At 39.7% G+C, this 27,432-nt stretch overlaps 2 protein-coding genes across 4 annotated transcripts; both read left to right on the plus strand.

Moving 5' to 3' along the window:
• The first annotated feature begins 109 nt into the window (after positions 1 to 109).
• On the plus strand, positions 110 to 27,432 carry LOC147496490 (uncharacterized). 3 transcript variants are annotated; one of them, XM_086559484.1, is made up of 4 exons: positions 110 to 598; positions 23,643 to 24,271; positions 24,395 to 26,512; positions 26,603 to 27,432. In XM_086559484.1, exons 3-4 carry the CDS (start codon positions 26,333 to 26,335, stop codon positions 27,182 to 27,184), a joined length of 762 nt encoding a protein of 253 aa, XP_086415610.1. In that variant the 5' UTR covers positions 110 to 598; positions 23,643 to 24,271; positions 24,395 to 26,332; the 3' UTR covers positions 27,185 to 27,432. The 3 variants fall into 3 exon arrangements, with proteins under 3 accessions (XP_086415610.1, XP_086415609.1, XP_086415611.1); XM_086559485.1 differs by having other exon boundaries at positions 111 to 598; positions 23,643 to 24,222; XM_086559483.1 differs by having other exon boundaries at positions 23,643 to 26,512.
• On the plus strand, positions 4,703 to 5,257 carry LOC147496491 (uncharacterized). Its single transcript, XM_086562589.1, has one exon. The coding sequence runs from the start codon at positions 4,703 to 4,705 to the stop codon at positions 5,255 to 5,257; it is 555 nt and encodes a 184-aa protein (XP_086418715.1).

Consider the following 27,432-nt stretch of genomic DNA (forward strand, 5'->3'; position numbering starts at 1 on the left):
GCTTAAGTGGGCTTTAGTTAGAAAAAATAAATAAATAAAAATAATAATAATAAGGGGGGATAAGTAGTAAAAGAGAAAAAGGTGGGTAGAGATAGGGATAAGGGGTTATAACCACCGAATCTTTTTCCTTGTAGATAGGGGAGAGGTAAAAAAAAAATAAAAAAAAAATAAAAAAATAAAAAAAGAATAAACCCCATTTTCTTATTTTTGAGGAGTTTTGGAAAAAAGGGAAAAACAGGTAGAGTAGTTGATACGGAGGGTAGTAACACAAGGAGGGAGAGGTGGACACAGAGGAAAAAGGGAGAGTTGAAGAGAGAGAGAGAGCCAACAAGTAGTAAAAAGCAGCTGAAATGGATGAGAAAGCAATAACAAGCGCTATGCTCGGACGTGTAGGGCATTTCAAGGAACAAGCTGACTCGTTGACTATTGAGGGGGTTCGGAGGCTAATAGAAAAAGACTTGCAAAAGAGACCACCAAATCTAGCAACAAGCGGAAGAGACCTGTGGAGTCCAAGTCAGAAGATAGTAGTGATGCAAATGATAGCGGAGACCTTTCAGAAGATGGACGCTCGCAGTCATCTGTTGAAGAGGCTGTGAAGGTATGTTATACATACTTTCTCTTCCTAGCTCAGTCTTTGTAAATCTTGCAATCCCCTCTGTTCATATTAATTGCAAGGCCATCATTTAAAAGTGAGATATATACACTGATGTATACAGAAATGTCCTCGTGTAGTCATGTCCATATATCCATTCCCTATCGCTTTAATGCTTCATGTTTATATTCATAGTGTGACCTTAGCTTATTGCTGAAATTGTCATCCTTCCCCTGGATTTGGATGTCTTAAACTCTCTCAATTCAACCATCCCTTTGACATCAAATTCATCGTCTGTTCCTATCTTCTATCATAATTGTGCACTTGTCCATTTCAATTGTTCTGGCTTCAACTTCCATTAGTGTCAGCACATGGGACCAAGGAAATTAATTAAGAGGACTAGCTTTAAACAAATCCACCAAGTCCTTTCACTAGCTGCTATGCTCAACCTCCATTCACTAGCTGTTATGCTCAGGAAGAAAGCACTAAACGACGTTCCAAGTTAGTCTGATGGACTTGTCAAAGCCACAACCATGACGTTGAGATATAGAATGTTTGATTTATTTACATCATCACGTATAATAAGGATAAGTGTATAATAGATCAGTGGAACCAGTCCTTACCATGACTAATGGCATGCCCATTAGTCTTTTATCCGACGCAGTGAGCCTCACTTAATTTGGATGAGTGACGGAAAAGATATGACCTCGACAATTTTATGCATCAGAAATTCTATTTGTCAGAAAACAGTTTTCTGCATAGGGTTTGATCACAAATTTCATAAAGCTAGGGAGGGAGTTAGAGTTTTTGTAAAACATGAAAAGTTGAGTTTTATGAGTCTTCTTTCTAATTCAATTGGCCTCGTCCTATTCTGAGTCTTGTGGAGACAGCTATGATGTCTGGAAGTTTTGTTGACAGAAAATAGTGCGGCAGAATTCAGTTTCTGTGCACTGTGTTCGAGTCCAGTTTTCATATAGTTAGAGTACAATTTAGTATTTTTGTAAAACATAAAAGATTAAGTTTTGAGACTCTTCTTTTCAATTCAAAAAGCCTTGTAGCGTTTGGACACTTGTGGAAAGAGTTGTGGCCTCCAGAAAATAATGCGTCAGAGTTCTAGTTTGTTGAAAATTGAGAATTTTACGGTTTTCAACCTAAGTTTTCTTTTAGATGGGCTGAGGTTGGGGCTTCGAGTTCTACATGAAAAACTAAGTCTAACTACCCTAGTTTCTAAATAATAAAGTTGCGTGTCTTTTTTAGGAATGTAGGAAAACACTATAGTATTGACAAGTTTGCTAGAAAATCTACCGTGGTATCCTTTTATGTGCATGAACCTGTTTTGAGAAATATATCTAGTAATGAACTAAGAGTCTTTTAAACTTTTCTTGGGTGTTTATATAGTGTTTGTAACCTATTTTTAGAATGTGGTTTTATTTGGAACCGACAGGGTTCATGAGATCGTTTTTGGATAATCGAAGTAGAGAAATATCTATTTTTTAGCTTTTTGGACTTAAAGGTTCATAGTGTATCTCTGGGGATGAAACTTTATGTATATGATTATGGGAGTATTTGAAACTTATTGTATGTGATTCTATATAGTATAAATTGTTGTTTTCTTTAAAGGCACATACAAGTATATTGATAAATTGGTTAAGAGCTACGTAAGGCTTGATTCTAATCTTGAAAGATTGGATACGTAGGCAGCCTTTTGTAAAGGTGCAGCCACCATATTATATATTATATATTAGTTTTAGTGATAACTATATGTGTACAATGTTAGTACTAAATTGGGTACGTGATACTGGTTGTTTAAAAAAAAAAAAGGTATTCATTGAAGGTGTCATGAATGACCAGTTGGTGTTATGATGGGTATTCCTTGAATGTGGCAGGAATTACCCAAGGTATTCATTGAATGTGTCATGAATGACCTGTTAGTGTAATGATAAGTGGTATTTCCAAATATGAGGGACAAACCATGTTTCATCAATTAGACTTCAATGTCTTAAATAAGGTTTGATTATGAATGGAAATTTGACTGGCTGAGATAAATCATTTTATTGTGATGTCTAACTATGTTTTGCAGGAGGGTAGGGTCTATTAATCTTTTCTGCAGGGACGTAAATATCCTACCCTAAAACGACGTGATGGCTTAAAGGTAAGGTGTATCAAACCCATATTTAATTAAGTTATTATATTTGTATTAAATAAGTGGAATGTAAGTGGTATTTATATTGTGAGTTAATTTGGAAAATGGGAATGATGGGTACGGTTATATGAGTTTCTTGGAAATGTATATTGGGATTGAAATCTTACTTGGGAAGAAACTACATGCCGTTTTGAGAAAACGGAACTAATTTGTCTTCCAAGTTGAAATGATTGAAATAGCTTTTATTGGTGAATGAAGAGTTGTTCTTTCGGTTTTAATTTGATCTCATTTTTCTATATCGTGTTTAGTAATGGGTTATTAGGGTTTCGTTTCATCCTGGGTTTTCAGAAGATGGAATAGGGTGAGGATAGTTCCCTATTTTAATTTTTTGGAAATTTGGGGTGTTACAGCTAGCTCCTGAAGGGGATGAGGAAATTAACTTGGAAGTAGTTGTAATAGCTGATTCTGATGATCAAAACAAACAAGACAACACTGAGGGACAGTTATCTGAGTCAACAGATTCAACAGATACTGAGGAGGACTACTCTGGAGCTGAGTTTGAAGAAGAATTTTTTGATGCTCTAAATGTCCAGCCAGAACTGAATACCGTGGAAAACATGGAGAGCCAAGCCAATAGTGAATCCCCTAATTACAGAGAGGATGCTCCACAAACACCGGCTTCATGTGCAAGTTCGACATCAGTTGTTAGGTGTACTCCTAGTCGGCCACAACAACTTATCAATGAGGCAACTGAAGTCATTTAGGCTATTGATCACCAATCACAGGTTGATCAAAGACCACCTAGACTACCAGACAAGGCCAAGGAAAGGTGGGCAGATATTCAAGACGATGATACGGAAACTTCACACGCAGGAAAATTTGCCCTACTTACAGAGCTTTGTCCAGTGCAGAACATATAACTTCTTCTAATACAGCCATGTCTAAGAAGAAAAGGAGCAAAAGGTACTTATCACCCTTTCACAAATAAAAAGTTCTTTTGTTACAAAATGAAGTGCATCTTTTGGAATCTAAGAGGCATTGCAAATGCCAAAACACAAAATAGGCTCTCTAAGCTTATTAAAGAGTGGGATTTGGACTTATTGGGAATTGCAAAACCCAAAATAGACTCCAATGCCATCTCTAAGAGCTATATTCAATCCTTAGGGCTCTGTGTTACTTTTTTTTTTCAATAGTAATAATCAGCAACTGCCAAACATTTGGCTACTATGGAAGGAAGGGTTTTCTACTCCTAATCTCATTCACTATTCTAATTAGCAGATGACTATTGAATGTAATGGCTCTATTGATACTATTGTACACGCTAGTACTCTATATATGCAACAAAGATCTTTATGGCAGGAACTGGCGCATCTTAACCCCTTAAACATTTCTTGGCTGATCATGGGAGACTTCAATGCATATTTAAGCCCATCTGAGAAGAAAAGTAGCTTGAGGCCCACTTCTGCATCTATGGAGGAGTTCAGAGACACAGTGAATATGAATCAACTTATTGAAGCTCCAACTGGTTATATGCTCACTTTGACTAATAATCAGAAGATTCACAGAAGGATCAGGGGTAAGATTGATAGAGTTTTATTTTCAATTCTCACTAGTGTGATAGGTATCCTAGATGGAACTACAAAGTACTCAGCAGGCTTTGCTCGGATCACTCTCCTCCGGTAGGGTGGTATGACAGAATTCCAAAACCTACAAATGCTCCATTCAGATTCTTTAACATGTGGACTTCTCACCCTGATTTTTTGGAAGTGGTTAAAGAAAATTGGAAAGTGCCTATTGAGGGACACTCCCTCTTCATTCTATCACAGAAACTCAAAAAACTTAAACAAAAGTTGAAGCACTGGAACAAATATGTCTTTGGTAACCTGGGCACAAAGATCACAGAGGCAACTCACAATCTTGAGGCGCTTCAACATTAGTTTGAGCAGGATGAAAATGAGATGCTAGCTATGGAAATTGCAGAACAGGAACTACAAGTTGAAAATATCCTACAACAAGAAGTTGACTACTGGAAGCAAAGATCCAGAACTAGATGGGATAAAGAAGTGGATAGAAGCACCAAATATTTTCACAGCTTAGTAAACATGAGGAAGTCAAAAGCAATGATAAGAGAAATACAAGATGCACATGGTGTCACTTTGAAAGATCAAGAAGATATTAGCAGATTCATAGTCAATCGCTATACAGAAAAGTTCAAAGAGGAGGAGCTAGAATTAGATGTGAACCTGCTAAACCTAATACCAAAGCTAGTCATAGAAGAAGAGAATAAAGAGCTCTCGTGTATACCTACATTTGGTGAGATCAAAAGAGTTGTCTTTGGTCTTTGTCCAGATAGTGCATCGGGGCCAGACGGATTTAATTGGCACTTCTATCAAGTCTGCTCGAATATAGTTAGTGGAGATGTTTATAGAGCAGTGGGATACTTCTTTTTGAAAAGCAGACTACCAAAAAGTTACAATGCAAATTTTCTTGTGCTAATACCAAAAGAGAGAAATGCAAACTAGCTTAATCGGTACAGACCAATATGCCTCTCAAGTTTTGCTTACAAGATTATTACAAAGATCTTGGCATCTAGGCTAGCTCCAGTAGCTACAAAAATCATTTCAAAGGCTTAGTATGGTTTCATCTCCAATTGAAACTCACATCATGCCATTGGGCTTGCTTCATAAATGATTAATGAACTCAAAGTCAAGAGACATGGAGGCAATGCAGCTATCAAACTTGACATCTCTCAAGCATTTGATACACTCGATTGAAAATTTCTTTGGTCTGTCATGGAAAGATTTGGCTTTTTTGGCATCTAGCTTCATTGGCTTCAAGGAGCTATCACAAGCAATTGCATATCAGTCATGATCAATGGAGGGCCAAGAGGCTATTTCACAGCAACTAGGGGTCTACGACAAGGAGATCCATTGTCACCTATCATCTTTGCTTTTGCAGAAGACTGCCTCAGTAGGGAAATAGAGTACCTAGTCTCCCAAAAGAAAGTCAAAAGAATGGTAGCACATACAAATTATTGTAGCCCTTCTCACCTCATGTTTGCCGATGATATTTTTATGTTCTGTAATACTGATAAAAGATGTCTAAGGTCTCTTCTAGATTTGTTAGATAGGTATCAATGCTCAGCTGGTCGGTATATCAACAAAGACAAGTGCAAAATCTTTGTAAGCCCCATGACCACATGTAGAAGGGAATTTATTGTGTCTTTTCTGGGCATAAAGGAGGGTGGCCTTCCAGAGAAGTATCTTGGTGTGCCAATCATCACAGGAAGGGTAACTAAAGCAAATCTAGCCCCTCTAGTCGACAAGATAAGGAAGAAAGCAACTAGCTGGGCTGGCAAGATGCTTTCATTTCAAGGAAGAGTTGTTCTTGCAAGGCATGTTCTCAATAGCATACCCATTCATAACTTGGCTATTTACAAATTGCCTGTTTCAGTTATAGGGGAGTGTGGGAAAATTATTAGAAACTTCATTTGGTTTGAAAATCCTACAGAAAAGAAATTCATGACTCTGAACTGGGAGAAAACATCTAAGCCACAGGAAGAGGGTGGACTTGGGCTGAGGAGACTCAAAGATATTAATCTAGCTATGTTGATGAAGTTGTCTTGGAGCTTAGAAAATGATAATAATGATTAGGCAATGTACATGAAGGGGAAATATGGTGCAAGAAGTGATGAGTAGACAAAATACAAGACTTCTACTATATGGCCAGGCATCAAATGGGTTCTCAAGGAATCAAAAGTGCAGACGACTTGGATCATTGGTACTGGAGAAGCTATAAACATATGGAAGGAAAATTGGACAGGAACCGCAGCTTTCACTCATGTATTTCAGATGACCGACGATTTTTGGGGGCATTGCAGTTCAAGACTTAGTGAATGCATACGTAATGTACAATGAAGTTTCCCTGCTAAAATGATTCAGATACTGGATGCCGCTGGTGTCAATGTTAATGACCTACAAGCCCTAAATCCCACACAAGATGATGTTAGGATATGGATGTCATCTACCAATGGAAAATTCTCAGTTTCTACAACATATGAAGCAATTAGAAAGAAGGTAGAAAATGTGAGCTGGCATACATTCATTTGGAAGGCCAAGCTGCACCAAAGTACTCAAGCCATTGGCTAGAAAATCTTTCAGGGGATTATGCACACTGATGACATGCTTAAGAAAAGGAATTTTAAAATTGCCTCTAGGTGTTGCCTATGCTTGCAGCATGAAGAGACACAAGAACACATTCTCTTCAAATGCAATTTCACACAAGAACAATGGAACTACCTAAAGGAATAATTCAAGTAGCAGTCCGACATCTACTCGAGGACAGATGTTCTTAACTTTTGTAAGTCCAAGAGCCCACTCACAAAAGACATATGGTCTGCCGCAACCATTGCTTGCCTTGTACATATCTGGAAGACAAGAAACCGAGTTCTTTATGATGGTGGGAAGGTTGAGAAGGGGCAAGTTAGAATACATATCAAAAGGGCTATTCTAAGAGCACATGAGCTTTCTGGTGGCACCATGGACAACACCCCTCCGGAATTAGAAGCACTTCATGCCTTGGGACTGAGGAACAAATTGAGACGAGCACCAAGGATTCTTGAGTGTTATTGGACTGCTCCATCACTTGAATACTTACAAATCAATGCAGATGGCTGTGCTCAAGGCAACCTTGGTCCAGCAGGTTGGGGAACACTATTCAGGAAGCATACAGGCGAAGTTGTTGGAGTTTGCAATGTGGGAATAGGCTCAGATACAAACTATGTGGCTGAATCAAAAGCTATTGTTGAAGGTATAACTAAGGCAATTGAGATAGGGTTCAAGAAAGTATGGGTGGAGTCGGACTCCACGGCAGCAATTAAAGCATTCCAAACTAACTCGGTGCACTAAAAAGTTAGAGCAGATTAGGAAAGGACTAAAGAGAAGGCAGATATAGTTCTAGAAGCAATGGTTGGAGAATATACCTAATTTTGTTTATAGGGTAGAGAATCAACACTCTACTTATTTCAAATTTATTTCTTAAATTTTTTAGAAATGTATGTTAGAGTGGTCTATCTAGGGCCTTCACAAAATGTATATTGTTTTTTCTTTGCTATCTAATACAATTACTCTTTTGCAAAAAAAAATTTGCAACATACTTGAACAGGTATTATACGATGATGATTGTAAAGGATGGATTTGGTTCTTTTTACAAACGTAGGTTCGATCAAGGGATTAGATTGATTGGATTGAATTGACTGGTTCAGATGGACTAACCGCCTAATGATCAAGTTCTCTCTCTAGTGAGACTTTGAATCAAGTCAGATATAGTTCCTCATCCTCTTTATATAGGCAAGGGTTCGCGCCTCCGGCTCTCTCGCTTCAGGTCAGATCCAGGTCTTCAGCTCATGTGCGTGTCATGATGATGAGTTAAGCACACTTATTGTGAAGTGTGCCTGAAGCCACGGTATTGATGACGATAATTAAGATTTCCGTTACTCACCGTTGAGGAGAGCGAGAGTTCATAAGGTCACTGTTGGGTGAGGTCGTTCGTGTGTACAGAGTCACTATGAAGTGAGCTCGTGTTATGAAGACTTCAGGTCAGTTGGTGAATGCTGGGCCAGATCGCTTGTCGTAGTTAAGTCGCTAAGAAGCGAGCTATGAGGACGAGGACCGTAGGTTGGTTAGTGAAGATGTTTATACTGGACACGTGATTGATATTCATTGGATGTGAATATTATTCCCTCACACAACCCCATCTCAATAGGTCACTTTGGACGTCAGAGCGATGTGCTGAGAAAGAACGATAACATGTGTTTAGCACGTGGGAGAACGCGAGCAGTATGTGAGTGAACATCGCAATCGGGTCATTTTTGGCACGTGTTCTACACCTGTTAAGTTGTGGGTAGTTCAATTTGGAATTTTAAACTTGCGAGCGAACCGCTTCAGTGCATGGGTAGCGCGTGGCACGACAGATTTGAAAAGGTCACGGCTGAGACGCCTCGTTTTGCATGAACACGTGGCGCGCTAGGGTTAGATAAAATGATTGTGTTCTTTTCAAAAACCGAATTGGTGGGTGGCTTGTGGTATATGCCTGGAGAGCTGCAAAATTCCTCATTTGCCTCTTCTAAGTACGAGAGCTGAGGTTAGTAACAACCATTTTTCTTCTTGTATTTTTTCTTTGTTGTTATCTTTTCTCTTCTTTGGTTCGGTAGTCTTTGTCGTTATTATGTAGTCGTTGTTGTGGGTTTGTAAGAGAGGGAGAAGAATGTCTGACTCCGATGATACCTGATCTTAGGAGGTTAGGGAGGTCGATTTGAGTGAAGAAGTAGAACATGATGAAACTAGTGAGGGTGCTAAGTAGTTCCGGTGATAGGGTTTCGTCTTCCTCAAGGGGTTTGCCTCCTAGAGTAGTAGATAGACGGGCTCTGAGAAGTTTTCCAGATTTAAGGCACGCTTACAACATACGTGTGAACGATCTGGAGATACACGAGCTGGGTGAGGATGCCGATGTTTTTAGTAGCGAGTTCATCCCTCGGGATTATGGGGTGGTAATCTATGAGGAGCAACTGAGAGCGGGGCTGAGGTTACCATTGTCTAAGCTGACGTGTGAATTATTAAGCTTCTGTGAAGCCCCCTGCCAGTTTGTTGGGAATACATGGCGGTTGCTTAGAGTCTTCAACCTCTTGAACGAGAGTGGTGAGTACCGCATCGAGGTCGCGGACATTATTGAGCATTTTGCTGTGAAGCGATCCTGAGCGAATAACTTTAACCTACAGACGTTGACTAGAAAGTCCAGCATTTTGGATAGTGTCAGTAAAGAAGAGGCCTTTGTTGGTGGTTGGGAACTACTGTGCTTCTGGGTTTGGAGTCAGTACTAGGGTTTGTAACTTTTTCGGTATGTACTAGGTAGTTATGTTGTGTCTTGTCTTTGTGCAACATGTTGGCCATTTTTTTTTATGGCAAACTGATATTTGAACTATTTATATTTCAGAGGTCGCTATTTCCCAGAGAACGTCGCATTCTGTAATCGAGAGGTTTGCTTGTCTAACTCGCTCTGAGAAGAGGAAGAAGCCGCCTGAAGTAGCGAGCTACTTTATTGAAAGGGGAGGTCGAGGGATCAGAGCCAAGAGGAGGGAACAAAAGAAGAGGTCAAAGGGTGAAGACATTGTGAGGCCTTCCAGTGATCCTAGCATGGATCGTGAAGATAGCAGGATAGTGAGTAGGGAGCAAAGGAAGAAAAATGGTGGTGGGTCAGTGCGACCTAGTGGAGGTGTCAGTAGTAGCGGGAAGCGACTTGAAGTGGACAGGTCTTGGGGAGCGGCCTTAACAAGTATTTCCGCTATAAACGGGGACGCTCGGTAGGTTTTGAGCATTTTCTGGACGATCTGGGTGGCGTCCTTTTTCGCTGTGCTCTGGTCAATTCGCTGGTTGAGGTTGTTGATTTGTTGGTTGATCTCGTTGATGCCATCTTCTGCAGTGGCAACGTTTAGGGTAGCGATCTGTTCTTTGAGTACAACATTCTCCTACCGGAGCAGAGTGATGCTGTCAGACATTGTTCCCGTGTGGGAAACTAGTATCTTGACTTGTTTTTGGAGGCTTTCCATGCTTGCTTGAGTTTTTTGTTTTTTCATATTGATTTAGGGTTTGTGAACTCAAGAAATCGAGCCACAGACGACGCCAATGTAAAGGATGGATTTGGTTCCCCTTACAAACGCAGGTTCGATAAAGGGATTAGATTGATTGGATTGAATTGACTGAGTTCATATGGACGAACTACCTACGACAAAGTTCTTTCTCGAGACTTGAATCAGGTCAGACGTAGTTCCTCATCCTCTTTATATAGGCAAGGGTTCGCGCCTCCGGCTCTCGTGCTTAAGGTCAAATCCAGATCTTCAGCTCAAGTGCGTGTCATGATGACGAGTTAAGCACACTTATTGTGAAGTGTGCCTGAAGCCACAATATTGATGACGATAATTAAGATTTCCGTTACTGACCGTTGAGAAGAGTGAGAGTTCATGAGGTCACTATTGGGTGAGGTCGTTCGTGTGTATCGAGTCACTATGAAGCGAGCTCGTGTGACGAAGATTTCGGGTCGGTGGGCGAATGTTGGGCCAGATCGCTTGCCGTAGTTGAGTCACTAAGAAGCGATCTATGAGGACGAGGACTGTAGGTTGGTTGGTGAAGATGTTCATGCTGGACACGTGCTTGATATTCATTGGATATGAATATTATTCCCTCACAATGATGATTGCAAGAGGAGGTGATTGCAAGAGGAGGAAGACAATTGAATCCTTATTTTCACGTATTTCTAATGATTTGGAATGCATCACCTCGCTCGCAGGTAACCGTCACATGTTACTCGTGCTCATGCTAAACAATTCTCTTTTGGAATTGAATCTCAAAAAGGTGGTCAAATACAGCGTAGTGGAGTTCCAAGGTCTTCTTCCTAGTCGTTGCCGCCCTCCATTTCCCTCACCACTCAACTTCACTCACACACTTTTCCCCATCTGCTTTTTGGGAGCTTCCCAGCTTCAAAAGATCCAAGATTTCTTGCACCAGATATCCAACTTCACAACAAGCAAGACTTCTTCGGACAAGGAAAAGGACGCAGTGGATGTTGGTGCCTTAAACCTGGGTTATCAGCGAGGTGATGACCTGCTTCATGTTGTTGGCGACTCATTAACTGTCTTCCACACCGAGCTTTCACTTCCAGGTCTAACCCGTTCTGAGACTTACGCTAATATGTCAAGTGGTATAAGTAGTGATCCCGGATTTGTCACAGAAGCCAATGTCATCGTTTTCCTGTTGTGGATCCGCAGAGGCCCCACTGGATTTATGGATGTGTCTGTCAAGAGAAAAGAAACTTCATGGGAGCAAACTGATTGAGACTCTTGACAAAAAATTCAACACCTTGGAAACCATGCTAGACCGAAAATTTAACCTCTTGGCCTTCAACAAAGGTTTATCGACAGTTTGGCTTAGTTGTCTCCATGAATTCTCGAATAGGAAACTCGACACCAACTATGTCCCCCAAAGTCTCGAAGGACTTGTTCAGAAGCTCCAAAAAGAGCTCGGAGATGTTTCTTTAGGCGGTGGACGTCTTCCCTTGGAGTGGGATGATGATACTCCCTGCGAATTTTATCCGATGTCAGCTATTTCAAATGTTCTTAAAGAAGCACAAGCGACAGGCCTAGGTGACACGCATGAACAAAAAAAATTGATTGGTACTTTGAACCCCGGTGTCTCTGACTGATTTTTCTGCTACTGAATATTCGGCAGTACTGACTCTTGCTGACAAGAGCATACAAGAAGTGTTCAAGAGAGTTAGTGAAGACTACAATCTACTGGTGCGCCTTTCACTGATTACTTTGTTCCATCTGTTGGACCATGCCATTTGATTTTAATTTTGTATCATTTTGCTCCTTCTCTGCAGCTCACAGAGACCGATGCATTGATCATGCATTTGCTAAGGGAAGTCCGTGATTTGGAAACCAAAATCAACCTTTTCGCTGTGGCTGATTACCACCCAGTTCTGCTGCCTCTTGTGAAATCATACCTTCTGGTCTTTACTGTCTTGGTCTCACTGCTGCTTGGTTGTTTGCGCCTTACCTCTCTCCGTGCACATTTACTTATTTAGTGGATCCTTTTGATATATTTAGGTACACATAACGGAGGTTAGCAAAGAAAAGGCTGCAAAGAAGTATGAGGCTACGAAGGAGGACTCTTTTGCTCAATGTACAGATAATGCCGCCAAGTCTACTACGGAGGGAGACAACCAGTCGAAGCAGATGAAAGGGAAATAAAGCAGATGAAAAGGGGTGTCTATCTAATGCATGTCTTGCTAAATCAAGGCTTTATTTTGACCCTGGCTTGGGAGAAAGTGAGTAGATGTTGGTTTTTTAGACTCGTGATATGCAACCAACCTTTAGCAGAGTTTAATGACTTATAATATCAAGAAAATATTAAGGGTTAATTTGTTAAAACCCTCCATTTTTAGACACGCATTTGTATTTACCTCCAAATTTTGAATCATCATAAAAGACCCCCCATTCCATCCTGGCCCCATTCAGAAATCATCCATATTTGCTCTATTGCCTAAAATACCTCTGGGGTAAACACAAATGTATGTCACCAAACTCTTCAGTCGAAGCAATAAGAAAAATGATGGGTTCATCCCCAACATATCATGAGATGTCGGCAGTTCATGGATTCATTCCTTGTGTTCAATACAATTTATAGACGCCAATCAATCCTAATTTGTCGGTAGTAGGTGGAACTCACCAGCCCAACCATCACCAACAACAGAACTCTGGAACAATATCGGCCTTGGGGGTGAATAATTCGATCGGTATGGGGATGTTTCTTCGTAATTAGGTCTTCAGCGTCCTTTTTCTCAGCAAGGGCTTCCCTTAGCCTGTCGTCACAGAAGCCATGTTATGGACCTTATCGAATGGATTCTAACCTTCCAACGCCGACTCCTACACCAATTATATCTCCTACTAGCGATGAAGATCTGCGAGTATCGGGTGGTTCTTCTTCATCGGCTATAGGAATTTCTAATGGAACTTCCACTATCCAGAGTGTTAAGTTGGGGTCTAAGCACTTAAAAGCAGGACAAGTTCTTCTTGACGAAGTTGTTAATGTGGGAAAAGGGATCAATATTGGGGAAAACAATACCAATCGATACCTACTAAGATAGCTTGTACTTGGACAATCTACTACTCCAATAAAAAATCTGCTCTTTCACTACAACCAACAACCACAAACCTAAACTATGGATATAACTATTACAAATAAGCAATAGAAATATTAGAGAAAGTAAAGCATACCACAACACAAATATGTAACATGGTTTGGCTAATTATGCCTACTTCCACGAGAGCAAATTCTTTTATAAGTATGAGAAGGAAGATTACAATCACTCCTCTCAAGTCTCTCCAACTTACTAGATCACTCCTCTCTCGCTCCTTACAAACTTTTTCTCTTTCCAAGGGTTTCCTCTCAATTTTGGTTGCTCACAAAATTGGGTTTCTATTCAAGACTTGGTTTTCCAAAACCTAACTTTTGTTTTTATAGTAATCTGAAATATCGGCACGACTGCGAAATTTCGTGTTTACTGTAGAAAAATCATAACCCGACATATTCAGGCATGAGCGTGAGCGCGCCCTCTTATTTTTCCATCCCAAAACTCTAGTAGACATGCTTCATGAGAGGCTGAAAAAAACTATCTTCTTTTTCACGGCAAGGGTGCGGGCGCACCTTGGTCACGACTAATCTGAGGCGTGTGCGCTCTGACTTATTCACACGAACAGTACCTTTTTCTCTTCTTCCTCATGTGAGGGATAACTCCAACAATCTCCCCTTCCTGAACAGTGAGAGGGGATACCTCCATGCATTCCCAAATCAAATGGAGGAGTGTGTTACCATTCCGGCGGTAGCACAGAAACATTAAACTTACCTTTCGGTAAAACTTTGGTCATCATATCCGACCCGTTCTTGTTGGTATGAATCTTCTCAATGCATAATTGCTTGTCTTTGAGAACTTCTCTAATCCAATGATAATACACATGTATATGCTTAGATCTAGAATGAAAACTCGGATTCTTGCCCAAATGGATGGCGCTCTGACTGTCACATAGAACTACAAACTCTTTCTGCTTTAGCCCTAGTTCATCGAAGAACCTCTTCATCCATACCATCTCTTTGCAACACTCAGTGGCTGCAATATACTCCGCTTCTGTAATGGAGAGGGAAACACATTTTTGCAACTTAGGTTGCCAAGAAACTGCTCCCCCTGCAAAAGTAAACATATAACCGGAAGCGGACTTCATAGAGTCAATATCACCTGCCATGTTTATATCTGTGTAGCCTTCAAGTAAGGTCTTACTTCAACCAAAACACAAACACGCCTTGGAAGTGCCCTTAAGATATCTTAATATCCACTTAACACCTTCCCAATACTCTTTACCCAGATTTGACAGAAATCGGCTTACAACACCAACGGCGAAAGCAATATCCGGTCTTGTACACACCATTGCATACATCAAGCTGCCCACTGCGGAGGCATAAGGAATCTTTTCCATTTGACTCTACTTATGCTTACCCTTTGGACACATATCTTTGGTCATGCAGAACTGGCCACCAAGCGGACAACTGAATGGCTTCGCTTGATCTATGTTGAATCTCTTCAACAACTTCTCAATGTAGCTTTCTTGAGAAAGCCACAACTTCCCACTATTTCTTTCATGAGTGATCCGCATACCAAGTATCTACTTTGCTTGACCCAAATCCTTCATCTCAGAGGACTTACTTAAGTCTTTCTTTAGCTTGGATATCTTATTGATGTTTTTGTCAACTATCAACATATCATCCACATATAACAAGAGCACTATGAAATCCCCATCAGAAAATTTCTGAACAAACACACAATAATCGGAAGCAGACTTCTTGTATCCATGCTTCACCATAAATGACTCAAACTTTATATACCAATATCTCGGTGCTTGTTTTAACTCATACAAACTCTTTCTTAGCTTGCATACCAGGTGCTCCTTGCCTTTGACCACCTCAAACCCCTCTGGCTGGTACATGCAGACCTCTTCTTTATGGTCTCCATGAAGAAAAGTTGTCTTAACATCTCGTTACTCATCCTTTAGGTTCATACTTGCGGTCAGACCCAATACTATCTTGATAGAAGTCATCTTAACTACAGGAGAGAAAATTTCATCAAAGTCAATATATTTTCTTTGACTGAATCCCTTCACAACAAGGCGAGCTTTGTGCCTTGGGTGTGGATTATTCTTGTCACACCCCGAATTTCGACAAAATCGGAAAAATAATGTTCTCGACTCTTCGATTTTCGAGGTGTGATACACTCTCCACTTCCGAAAAACCCATAATCTATTTATTTATTCTAATAATTTGAAACCAATAAAATTTTTAACTAAACCAAAGTCCTCTTTATTACCAAAAACTCACAAATATAATTAAATCAAAAATTTCCTTTCAACAACTCTTTAATTATAATTACAACTGAAAATACATAACAACATTGTCTCAATTGAAAATCTATTGCACCTCAAGGGAAAACAAAACATATCCTATAATGAGACGCTAACGCGAACCACAAGTAGCAATTAACCTTCTTCAACACTAATCCTATCAAGACTTATTAACTGGGTTCATTTGATGAACACACCCGATAAACAAACATGTAAATCGGGTCAGCATTATAAACAATACTGGTATGAGTAGCCCTAAAATACAAAATATATATATATATATATATATATATATATATATATATACAATCCATAAGGCAGTTAGTTCCTTCACCGAGGCGCCTTAACTTCCAACGACTAATACAACATTCTTAAATACAATAATTAAGGCCGGTAGTTCCTCTACTGAGGTGCCTTAGCTTCCAATTCAATAATAATAAGGCATTTAGTTCCTCCACTGAGGCGCCTTAGCTTCAAACCATACTAAATCAACTGTATCTAATAATAAAATAGCCAAACTAAAACTTACTCTATACTTACATTGGTGTAAGCCAAATCACAGAGTGGGTCACACCTGCATAAATAATCAATTCAACCTACCTTTCTGCAAAACCATTGTGAATGCAACATAACTTATAATAAATCATTTATTGTATATTTAACGTGCACATTGATATATCATCACAATTATTGTTTTTAAAGTTTCTTCAAGTGTCTCTAGAATCACGTCGTCTCTTCTATGTCTTACCTAGTTTCCCTGGCTACCACAATCGCTCCTCAACGCCGAACATGTACATCCACATGCCTCCCCTCACGTAATGAACCACTCCATGTGTAATTACCCTAAGCGGGATATCGCATACTAGGTAACCCCCACACGGCCGTCATTACGTGGGTACTGCCACTATTTGGCATAAAATATCACGCGTCTCGTTCTAATTTTGCAAACGAGATAATGAAGCCACTATTCGGCTATGCTAGAAGGGCCATTCAGATTTACTGAAACGCCAGAAGGGCCAATCAAATTACACACACCCTACACAGGGGCTATTCACATAAGTTGTGGTAGCTAGGTTCTAGGATTTTCGTTACATAATTTATTCAAATGTTATACATTTATATCTCATAACCATTTCCCTTTATCACGTGCATGCCAAATACATTATTACACTAAGCCATAATATTTAGAAATATCTCAATACATCTCATAACGACTTTCATTCTTTCACGTGCCAAATAAATTATTGCATTAAGCCACAATCCCGTGGGAAATATCCACAAATATTATACTACCTCATAGTAGCATCTCACAAATATAATGATGGAGCGTTTACATTTATTTCTCAAAGATATTACATTTAATAGATATCCTAACATATGACAGAACAACAATTTCAACATACAACATAACGTCACAATTGCTCCAAACGTACTGCATAACATTTTTATAGTGTTTTAGGAATATTATGTCTCATAATATTTCTATTTCGTCACGTGTCAAAAATTGCACAATATCAACGTCAAAACTTTCTTAGATAATGACAACCAAATGTATACAAGCTTCTATAACATTCTACTATTTGATTAGTCCAAAAAATTTACAACATAATAAGTAACGTAGTTAAACAGTCAGTAGTCCACAATCAAGGCCCAAAACCAAAATCCAAGAGTCTAAACATCCTATTTATTCAACTTGACCCAATTAGGGACATAAGGACCAGCCCACATAAAATTAGAAAGCGGCCCAAAGAAAACTAAATGGTTCGGCCCAAAGCAAAAGAGTAGAAACTGGCCCAAAACAAAACTAAACAAATTTTGGCCCAAGGCCCAACCAAACAATCTAACTCAATTCTGGCCCAAAACAAAAGAATAGAATCCGGCCCAACAAACTTAAACCAAACTTTTCGGCCTAAGGCCCAGCTAAGCTAACAGGTCGTCTTCCTCACCTCTTCCTCCACCACCAGCCACCACTCGTCCGGCTCTCCAACCTAACCGAAATAATTCGGTTTTGAACCCCAAGGAAAACCCAACCCCTAGACATAACCAAACTTGATTCCCCTCACCCTCACCAGCGCACCAGCACGAATTCCAGCCACCCTCATCCCAGCGGTTTGACTCCTGGACCAAAACCCTACCCCTTTAATAAACACCAAACTCAATTTCACAAACTTTCGAAATCACTCCCCAACAGATCTCGACCACCATTAACGCCCTTTCCAAGCTTTTTCCAAGCTTCAACAACACCCCCCTCCAACACTAAATCAACCCAACATCAACCCTTAATCAACCAAACATCATTTAACCATATCACACTAATAAAATTCAAACCACAGCAAAAGAGTTCAAAAAAAAAAAAAAGACAAGACAATTCCTGGGCTCGCGGCCGCCATTAACAACCCCTAAGGTTCAACAATTCACTTGAGTTTTGCAGTTTAGCGAAACAATATATGCTAGCCTTTAACAGTTTATCAAATCGATGAGATGAGAAAAAATGAAAGAGGAAAATATAACAAAACAAAGCGGAAAAACTTTGACAGTAAAGTTATCTTTGTATAGACGTGAAATAGAAAAACTAAACTACTCACCTTCGTATCGTGAGAAAAAGAGTATAGAGAATATGAAAGAAAATCGATCCCAAGCTAGCTAGAAGACGCACGAATCTGCCATGAAAATCCATATCACCAAGCAATAGAAATACTTTCAGTATTCATTCTCTCTTTTTTTGTTTTTTGTTTTTTTTTTCTAAAACAAAAACAAAACATTTCCATATTTTCTCCCATAAATTACAGAATTATTCTCTTTATGTTTCCTTATTAATAAAATCTCTACACTTTATTTTAAAACTTAAAAACTTTCCTATTAAATTATTTTCAAACTAAACAAACTATTTTTCCTCCTTTCTTTTTTTTTAAAAGTCATACCCACATTTACTAGCCCGTTGACCAAGAAATAATATCAAAATTCCAAAATTATAAATATTGTTACGAAATAATGTAAAAATAATTTGGGATCTTACAATTCTCCTCATGCTTGACTTTGAAGATCCACTTATTCTTGAAATTTTTTCTTCCTTTCGGTTTCTTAACTAAGTCATAAGTATGATTTTTATGCAAATAACCTATCCCATCTTGCATGGCCTTCAACAACTTCTCCTTGTTTGTACCTTCAAGTGCCTCTTGATAGTACATAGGTCCTCGACCATCAGATAGTAAAACATATGTATGTGGTGGATACCTGGTTGAAGCTTGTGTCTCTCTCTCTGATCTCCTTACCCCATCTTCTTGTGGCTCAGGAGGATGCACTTCTGCTTGCTTAGGTGGTGGTTCATGCACTTCATCTTCATCTTCTATATCAATAGGTTCTATCCTATTATGAGCAATAGGATCATCATCATGAGCTTCAAACCCATGGTTCTCTGCATTCTCAATACCTTCTGCACGTTCCACAGTAGGAACTTCTGGTTCTAAGTCAACAAGATCATCAATAAAAGCTTCTAGCTTCTCACCATTCTTAAAGTCTGCTATGGTTTGGTCTTCCAAGGACACAACATTTCAACTTCGGATTACCTTTTTGTTGATCAGATCATAAAGTTTGTAGCCAAACTTCTCATCCCCATAACCTAGAAAAATGCACTGCTTCACTTTGTCATCAAACTTGGATCTCTCATCTTTGGGAATATGAGCAAATGCCCTGCACCCAAATACCCTCAAGTATCCATAATCAACATCTTTGCCTGACCATACTCTCTCAGGATAATCACTATTCATAGGCTTCAAAGGCGATAGATTGATCACATGTACAGTTGTGCGTATTGCTTCTACTCAATAATTTCTTGATAACTTAGAGTGAGACAACATGTATCTCATCCACTCTATAATCGTACGGTTCATCCTCTCGGGTATACCATTATGTTGCGGTGTCTTGGGAACAGTCTACTCATGATAAATCTCATGACTCTTGCAATACTCTTTAAATGGCCCAATGTACTCTCCCCCATTATCTAAGCGAATACACTTCAAAGACTTCCCTGTCTCTTTTTCCACTATGTTGTGGAAAGTCTTAAACACGCCAAGTACTTCATCCTTGGTCTTCAGACTATATGCCCATATATTTCTTGATACATCATCAATGAAAGTCAAGAAGTACAAAACTCCCCCGTGGGACTTCACTTTCATAGGACCACATAAATCTGTGTATACTAGCTCAAGGACATTGTCCTTTCTGTGACAAGGGAATCTTTGGAAAGACACCCTGTGCTGCTTTCCAACCAAACAATGAGTATATCTATTTAAATGCGTACCTTTTATGTTTGGCAATGCCTTTTGCTTGGCAAGAACTTCAATGCATTTTTCTCCCATATGACACAATCTCTTATGCCATAGTTCGGAGGAAACTTCTTTTTGTGCCGCATTCAACTCTGTTTTACACAAACTAGCCTGTGTCTTGTAAAACGAGCAAGTTTTCTTTCCTCTGGCTACTATAATGGAACCTCTGCTCAGTTTCCATACACCGTTACCAAACGAGTTTAGAAAGCCATCATCATCTAACTTCCCAGTGGATATTAGGTTTAGCAAATTGTCAAGGACATGTCTTACATCCTTGAGTGTGAAGGTGTAGCCGACATTGGTTTATACATGCACATCCCCAATGCCTACAATCTTAGAGACTTTATTGTTACCCATCTTTACCTCACCAAAATCACCCGATTTGTAGGTAGTGAAGAAACTTTATTGGGGTGTGACGTGGTAGGAAACACCTGTATCTACCACCCACTCTCTATTGCTCTTCTGTAACGAGGATCTCTGAGTGACAGGAGCTATTATGTGCCTCTTTTCTTGTCTTCTCGTAGAGGTCTTCTAATATCTTCCATGGGCTGAATGCGGTGGTCTCTTGGGATACAAGGTGGATTACATTATTATCAATCCGTTGTCTAATGCACCCAATCATTTTTTCATCAAGCATCTTCCACTCCTTCATTCTCAATGGGTTGTGCCAAGTCCTTGTAATAGAGTAAGTCTTCCATCCTGGCTTTCCAAAAAGTGCAGTTACCTCTATTTAGACTAGTCATGTGAGTGTTTATAGAATGGTCCATCTCAACAAGCTATTTCAACTCAAACCTCCTTTAAGGAATTTTATCAAACACCTTCTGGGCAAGATTTGGATAACTAACTTCTGTGATTAATTTAACCATGGCTCTAATACCACTTGTTGGAAAAAATGATACCAATAAATCCCCACTAAGATAGCTTGTACTTGGGCAATATACTACTCCAATAAAAAATCTAATCTTTCACTACAACTAATAACCACAAACTTAAACTATGGATATAACTATCACAAATAAGCAATAGAAATATTAAAGAAAGTAAAACATACCATAACACAAAGATGTAACGTGGTTCGGTCAATGATGCTTACTTCCACAAGAGCAAATCATTTTGTAAGTATGGGAAGAAAGATTACAATCACTCATCTTAAGTCTCTCCAACTTACTAGATCACTCCTCTCTCCTTACAAGTTTTTTCTCTTTGCAAGGGTTTCTATTTTGGTTGCTCACAAAATTGGATTTCTATTCAAGACTTGGTTTTCCGAAATCTAACTTTTTTTTTTTTATAATAATCTGAAATTTTGGCACGTCTGCAAAATTTTGTATTTACTGTAGAAAAATCAGAACCTGACATATCCAAGCATGAGCGCAGGCGCGCTCTTGGCAAGGCCAATCTGAGCGCGTGCACCTCCTCTTATTTTTCCATCCCAAAACTCAAGTAGACATGTTTTGTGAGAAGCTGGAAAAAACTATTTTCTTTTCACGGCAAGGGTGTGGGCGCGCCTTGGTCACGACCAATCTGAGCGCGTGCGTACTCTGACTTATTCATACGAATAGTACCTATTTTTCTCTTCTTCCTCATGTGAGGGATAACTCCAACAATCAAGACTGAATTGTCTAAAGGGTCTAAAGAACATATTAAGTTTGGTAAGGAACTGAGTAGTGTCACTAGAGATTATTAAACAGGAGGCGAGGCAAAATGAGTACAAAACGTTCAGCTGAGCTCACCACAATAGAAAAACAAGAGCTTCAAATGAAGAAAGCAAAGTTTGTTAGCATGCTAGATGAGGTATGCATATGACTGATTTAATGAATTCTTTTTTTGTAAGAAACATAACTTAGTTGGGTATGAGAAATCGAAATCCACCAAGATGACTAACATAGTTTTAAAAAATCGAGTTTCTTGAGCTAATTTTCCGCAGAACATGTTGGAACAGGACTTAGGTCTATATCAATTGTTATTGTTTCAAATCTTTAAACAGAATCCATCAAACGTGAGGAATATTTTTCTTATTGTTTCACTTTGAGAGTTTGGTGATATACATTTGTGCTTACCCCCGAGGGGTACTTTAGGCAATAGATTAAATATGGATGATTTTTGGATGGGGTCGGGATAGAGTATGGGGTATTTTGTGATGATTTGCGAACAGACTTGTCCACAAACAACACATTTCTATTGGTTAAATCCATTTTTGGGCAGGTGAAAAGATTTTTTAGGCAGTAACATAGTTTTTTTAGGCAGCCACTCCACCAATCAGAAACTGAGGTCTTATGGACACCAAACAGCTGCCTGTCCACAAACTTATTCTGATAAACAAAAGTTGCTTTTATTCATTGCATGCTAATAGGCTCAATTGCTCAAATCAAGTTATTATCACTATTAGGGGTGTGCACAGGCCGGTTTGGGCTAAAACCGACTACCAAACCAACCTTGTCAGATTATATGCACTAAGAACCGAACCGAACCGATATTCCAGATGTAACCAATCCAAAACCGAACCGAATAATTTCTAACCTAACCGATATCCGATCCGAACCGATTATTTCACAGTTTTAACCGATATTAACTGAACCGACCATACAATTTTTGCTTTCTCAAATTTAATTCTCTTAACTTGTCAATAAATTCTGAAAATCAAGTTCTCTCAACATTTTAATGAAATAGGAGTAGAAAAGAAAATAAGGAAGTGATGAAGAAAAGAATACAAACATTTGTTAATGATGGACTGGTGGCGTCGTGGTGTAGTACTGGTGGTACAAAATGAATGAGGAATGGAGGATGCTGGGTGGCAGTGTTTGGCTATGCCCTAGCTTTTGAAGAGGTCAAAAGTGATTAGGTTAAAGTTTGTTATGTTATAAAGGTGGGCTTACATGTGGGGGCATTTATAGATGGGCTTTTTATAGATCTATTTGATACTGATCAAATCATTTATTCTATTATCAACATGTACTGATGTACATAGTGGTCGGGTCGGTTAATTTCGGATTTCACAAATATAAACTGCCATCCGAACCGAGGTAGTCAGCTTTGGAAATAATCAAACAGATCTAAATCGATAGTAAATAGATAACTGACTCATATGGGTCGGGTCGATAAATTATGTCGGTTAAAGTGGATTTTTGCACACCCCTAAATCCCTAATCACTATCATGGTTATTTCCAACTGTCAACGAGAAGAAAATCATTTACATTCTGAAATCTTGGTTCCTTTACCTTTTTACCTTGTTAGTCATTACACACTGGATTAAAACGACTATGTCAACAATTGCTATAAACTTCAAATTGGTAAATTTGTTTTTGAGTTTTAAAATTCCCGTATTTTAATTAATGTATAGATAGATGCTATCAAGGAGCTATCAGTGTTGGGAATTTTCATGTTATTTTCTTTAGCGTTCGCACTCATGCCTGCGCTTTTGCTCCTGCTCGTTTTATTTACTAAAATTATGCCTACTTCAATGACTTTCAGTTATTCTTTTAATCAAATTTGCAGATTATGCGTGGTAATGAGCAATCAGTAGGGACATAAATGTACTATACCTACTTCAATGACTTCGAAATCTTTTTTCTAAATTTTTGCAGGTTACGGCGTGGCAGCTAGCAATCCCACTGCCATCGAAATGCTAAACAAAATAAGCAAACGTACATTTTTCACTTGCTCTCTCAATTGACATATGTGCATGATTTCAAACATAAGCAATTGCTTTACTTAAATATAATTGTAAACTACGATGGGTTTGGATGGAATATATGTATATATATTATTTTTTTCTTTTCTAGGATAAACACTATAGATGTTGGTTATTTTGGGACTACGACCTAATGATTTGTTGGATAGGAAATGGTTGCACTCTTCTTGGGACAAGAGTTGCCTACGTATCAAGTTTCTATGGGTAAACTTGAATCAAGTCTTACGTAGTTCATCTCTCTCTATTTGTAGATGTGTGTCTGAACCGTTATGGATTGCAGATCCACCTTGTATGCTATCTTAATGATTTGCCATTACTTTGATGTTACAAAGTAAATGACTCCTTGATTGTTGCGTTGACTGAGCTCCAAAATTGCACTAGTTATTATCCTTCCATGCATGGCTGTAACAGTTGCTGGTAATGACCTGGGTGTTGGGTCGTTGGTACAATCTGATGTGGTGGGACGAGCTGGAGTAAGACGTTTTGCCTTGTGGACACGTGCTCTGTAGTGTAGAACAGAATGTACTTACACATCCCCCTTTACTTTTTATTTGTTCTTGGGACAGCTGTTGCGTGGAACAAGAACGGTTTAAAAGGTAAAGTTTTAAAAGCACGTGTCTGACAGCTGTTTTATTTTGAATTTAGGTTTTGGGGAATGTCTGGAACCGGTTGGCCGGATTCGATTAAGTGGGCCCATTTTCTGGCCGATTTGTGAGCGAGTAATGATTTAAGTTTTGGGAACACGAAACGTTTTGATTGTCTCGAGGTGTTTGGGCAGTTGAGGGGTTTTTGACTTGTAGAAGGTTTTTTTTTGTTCACTTTCCAACCAAAGGGAAAAAATAGTCAAGAGTGAAAGAGAAAGAAAAAGAGAAAGAAAGAAGAAAAAAACTTCTCGTCCCTCTTGAATCAGGTTCGTCTTTCCACTTTAAAATTTTGAGATTTCTTTCTTTATTTGATTGTGTCATGTCTATGACTAGTGATAGTGTAAGTGGTGAGGGTGAAGTTGGTAAATGGAGAGAGAGAACTGTAAGTGAAGAAAATTAGGAGAGGGTTCTTAGTGGTGATGAGGCTTCGACGTCTTCCTCATTGGAGATGGTGGATGAGAGAAAGCCTAAGTCGGTGAATTGTTATGCCGCTTTGAGGAGGGAGTTTGGTTGGGTGAAATCCGACCTGGTCATGTACGATCTAGCTGGGGAGAAGAATTTGTATACTAACAACTATATTCCTTGTGGTGGAGGAGTAGTTGTTTGTTATGGGCAGTTGAAGGCTGGGATGAGCCTGCCCTTTTCCCGTCTTACTGTTGAGGTGTTGAACTTTTTGGGGAAAGCACCTTGTGAACTCGTGGGGAACAGTTGGAGGGTTCTCCATGTGTTGGACTTGTTGAATAACAGGGGCTACAACATCTGTTTAAACGATGTGATTGAGCATTTTGTTTTTAGGAGGTTGGGTGTTATGAACTTTAGTTTTCATGTTTATAAGGGGAAGTCTCCTGTTATTGTGGGGGTGAACAAGGAGGACTGGAGTCGTAGGCCATTGTTGGCTACGGGTAGATATTGTCCTCCTAGCTTGGAGATTGATAAACGTGTTGTACAATCTTGTGGTAGGTCGTTGGTTGTAGGTCGTAATGTGTGTGTTTTATATTATAATTTGGACGTTCTGATTTATTGTTGGGTTTGTTTTTGCAGAGGTTTCTATCCCTTCTCGTACAAACAACGGTGTTATTGAAAGGTTTGCTTATTTGAGTTTGGAAGATAAGCATGCTTTGTTAGGTGAGATTACGCATTACTTTAAGAGGCGCAGAGGAAAAAAAAATCAACCGTAAGAGGCTGGAGCAAAAGGCTAGGGCTCGCAAGGTAGTGGTTGAACTTTCTGATTCTAGCTCGGAATCTGCCATGGAGAAGGAGAGTCACAAGAAAGCACCTGTTTCTAAAGTGAAACAGAGTGGAGGTGCTGGTGACAGCCGTTTTGGTGGAGCTAGGACGTTTGGTGGGGTTGCTGAACACCGCTGGAGCGGTGAGGGCGGCTGGAGGGTGACGCCTTCCAGACGTCCTAAGTTGGGTGACGCAAATCGTTTGCTATCTCAACATTCTAAGTTGGGTGATGCAAATCGTTTGGCACCCAACGTTCTGAGCTGGGGGGTGGAGGGTGCTCTACGTCCAACCGCTCCTCCTCTGGTGATGTAGATCATTCTGCATCCAACTGCTTCTCCTCTAGAGATCTTGGGTCTTTGGAAGTCTTTGAGTGGTGCTTTGGGTGGCGATCTTTGGTGTGGAGGTTGATGCTCCCACTTCGTTCTAGAAGCCTAATCTGAAAAGGCATTCCATAGTGGTTGAGTCGGAGGGGGCTAAAAAGGCCCGAATTGGGTCTAGAGACCGACCTGGTGCTGTTGTAGGTTGTTCGTCTTTAGGTCGGGCTCCTCTGCAGAAGATGAGCCTGATTGATGTGGCTGCTGATGTTGGGGCGGTTGAGGCCTGAGGTAAGGAGAAAGTTGGTGATGCTGAGCCTGTTACTAAGTAGGGCAAGGGGTCAGGAAGTACGGACCCTAGTCAGAAGAGTGATAGTGATGTCCTTGATAGACTGGTTATGTATGAGGACCCCTACAGTTTGTTGCTGAAGTTTGTTATGAATGGTTGCTGTAGCTTCAAGTCCCCTACAGTTGATGCGGCGTTGTTGGATAGTATTGTGCTTGCTGGGGATAGGCGCAAGCTAGATGGTAAGGGTCTGGATGTGAACTTTGTGGAGATAGAGCAGTCGTTGTGCTTTGTGAGTATTCTTCCGTTCTGAGTTTGCTCCTTTTTGGTCTTGTTGATTTTGATCCATTTTAATGTCTACATTTGTTGTCTTGTTTGTTAGGTTCTGGCGATGTACCGGAAGCTGAAGGATATGATGGCGTCTATCTCCGATCGTTATAAGAAGGAACTGGATGACAGCAAGCAAGCTTGTAGCAGCAGTTGGTGGTGGATGTTAGTGGAGAGAATGGAGGTTGCGGTGGAGGATCGGAAACATCTTGGTGATAAAGTGGCTCTGTTGCAACCCGCTCTGGATTCCACAAAGTTAGAGGTTCAACAATGGGTTGATGAGTGTAAGAGGCTGCGCTCCATTACTGAACGAGTTGAGACTGCATACAACGACTTAGTGGATACAATGGAAAGTGGCGATATGTACGTGCAGTTGGATGATTATCTTGAGGCATTGGATAAGTATGATCACCTTAAGATGTCTATTGAAAGTGGGGCTACAATTGTGTCTGCTGCAGATGCTGGTGTAGATGCTAATAGACCATCTGATCTGCCATCTAACCAAGTCGTTGTGCCACCGGTTGCTCCAGCTGTTCCTTCTATTGTTTCTGACGTTATTGTTGATCAAGCTACCAGTTCTGGTGTTGCAGAGGGCATTGATCTGGACCCTTTGAATGTGGATACTCTCTTTGTGTGAATTGGTTCTGAACGTCTTGTGCTTGTCTTTGGGTTGGGAGGTCTTTGAATGTCTTGCTCTTGGGTTGGGGGGTCTTTGAGTAATACTTAAACAACTTTTGTTCTTGATACAGATAAAATATTATTTTTTGATGGGGATACTCAGGTCGTTTTCCTGGGATAACCTGGGGGCCATGGTATCTAACCAATTTTGTATTGAAGTAGAAATATTTAAATTACTTACTTGTTGAAGTTGGTTTGAAGTATGCA

This window comes from Coptis chinensis, chromosome 5, assembly GCF_015680905.1.
Source record: "Coptis chinensis isolate HL-2020 chromosome 5, ASM1568090v1, whole genome shotgun sequence".
Classification (NCBI taxonomy): domain Eukaryota; kingdom Viridiplantae; phylum Streptophyta; class Magnoliopsida; order Ranunculales; family Ranunculaceae; genus Coptis; species Coptis chinensis.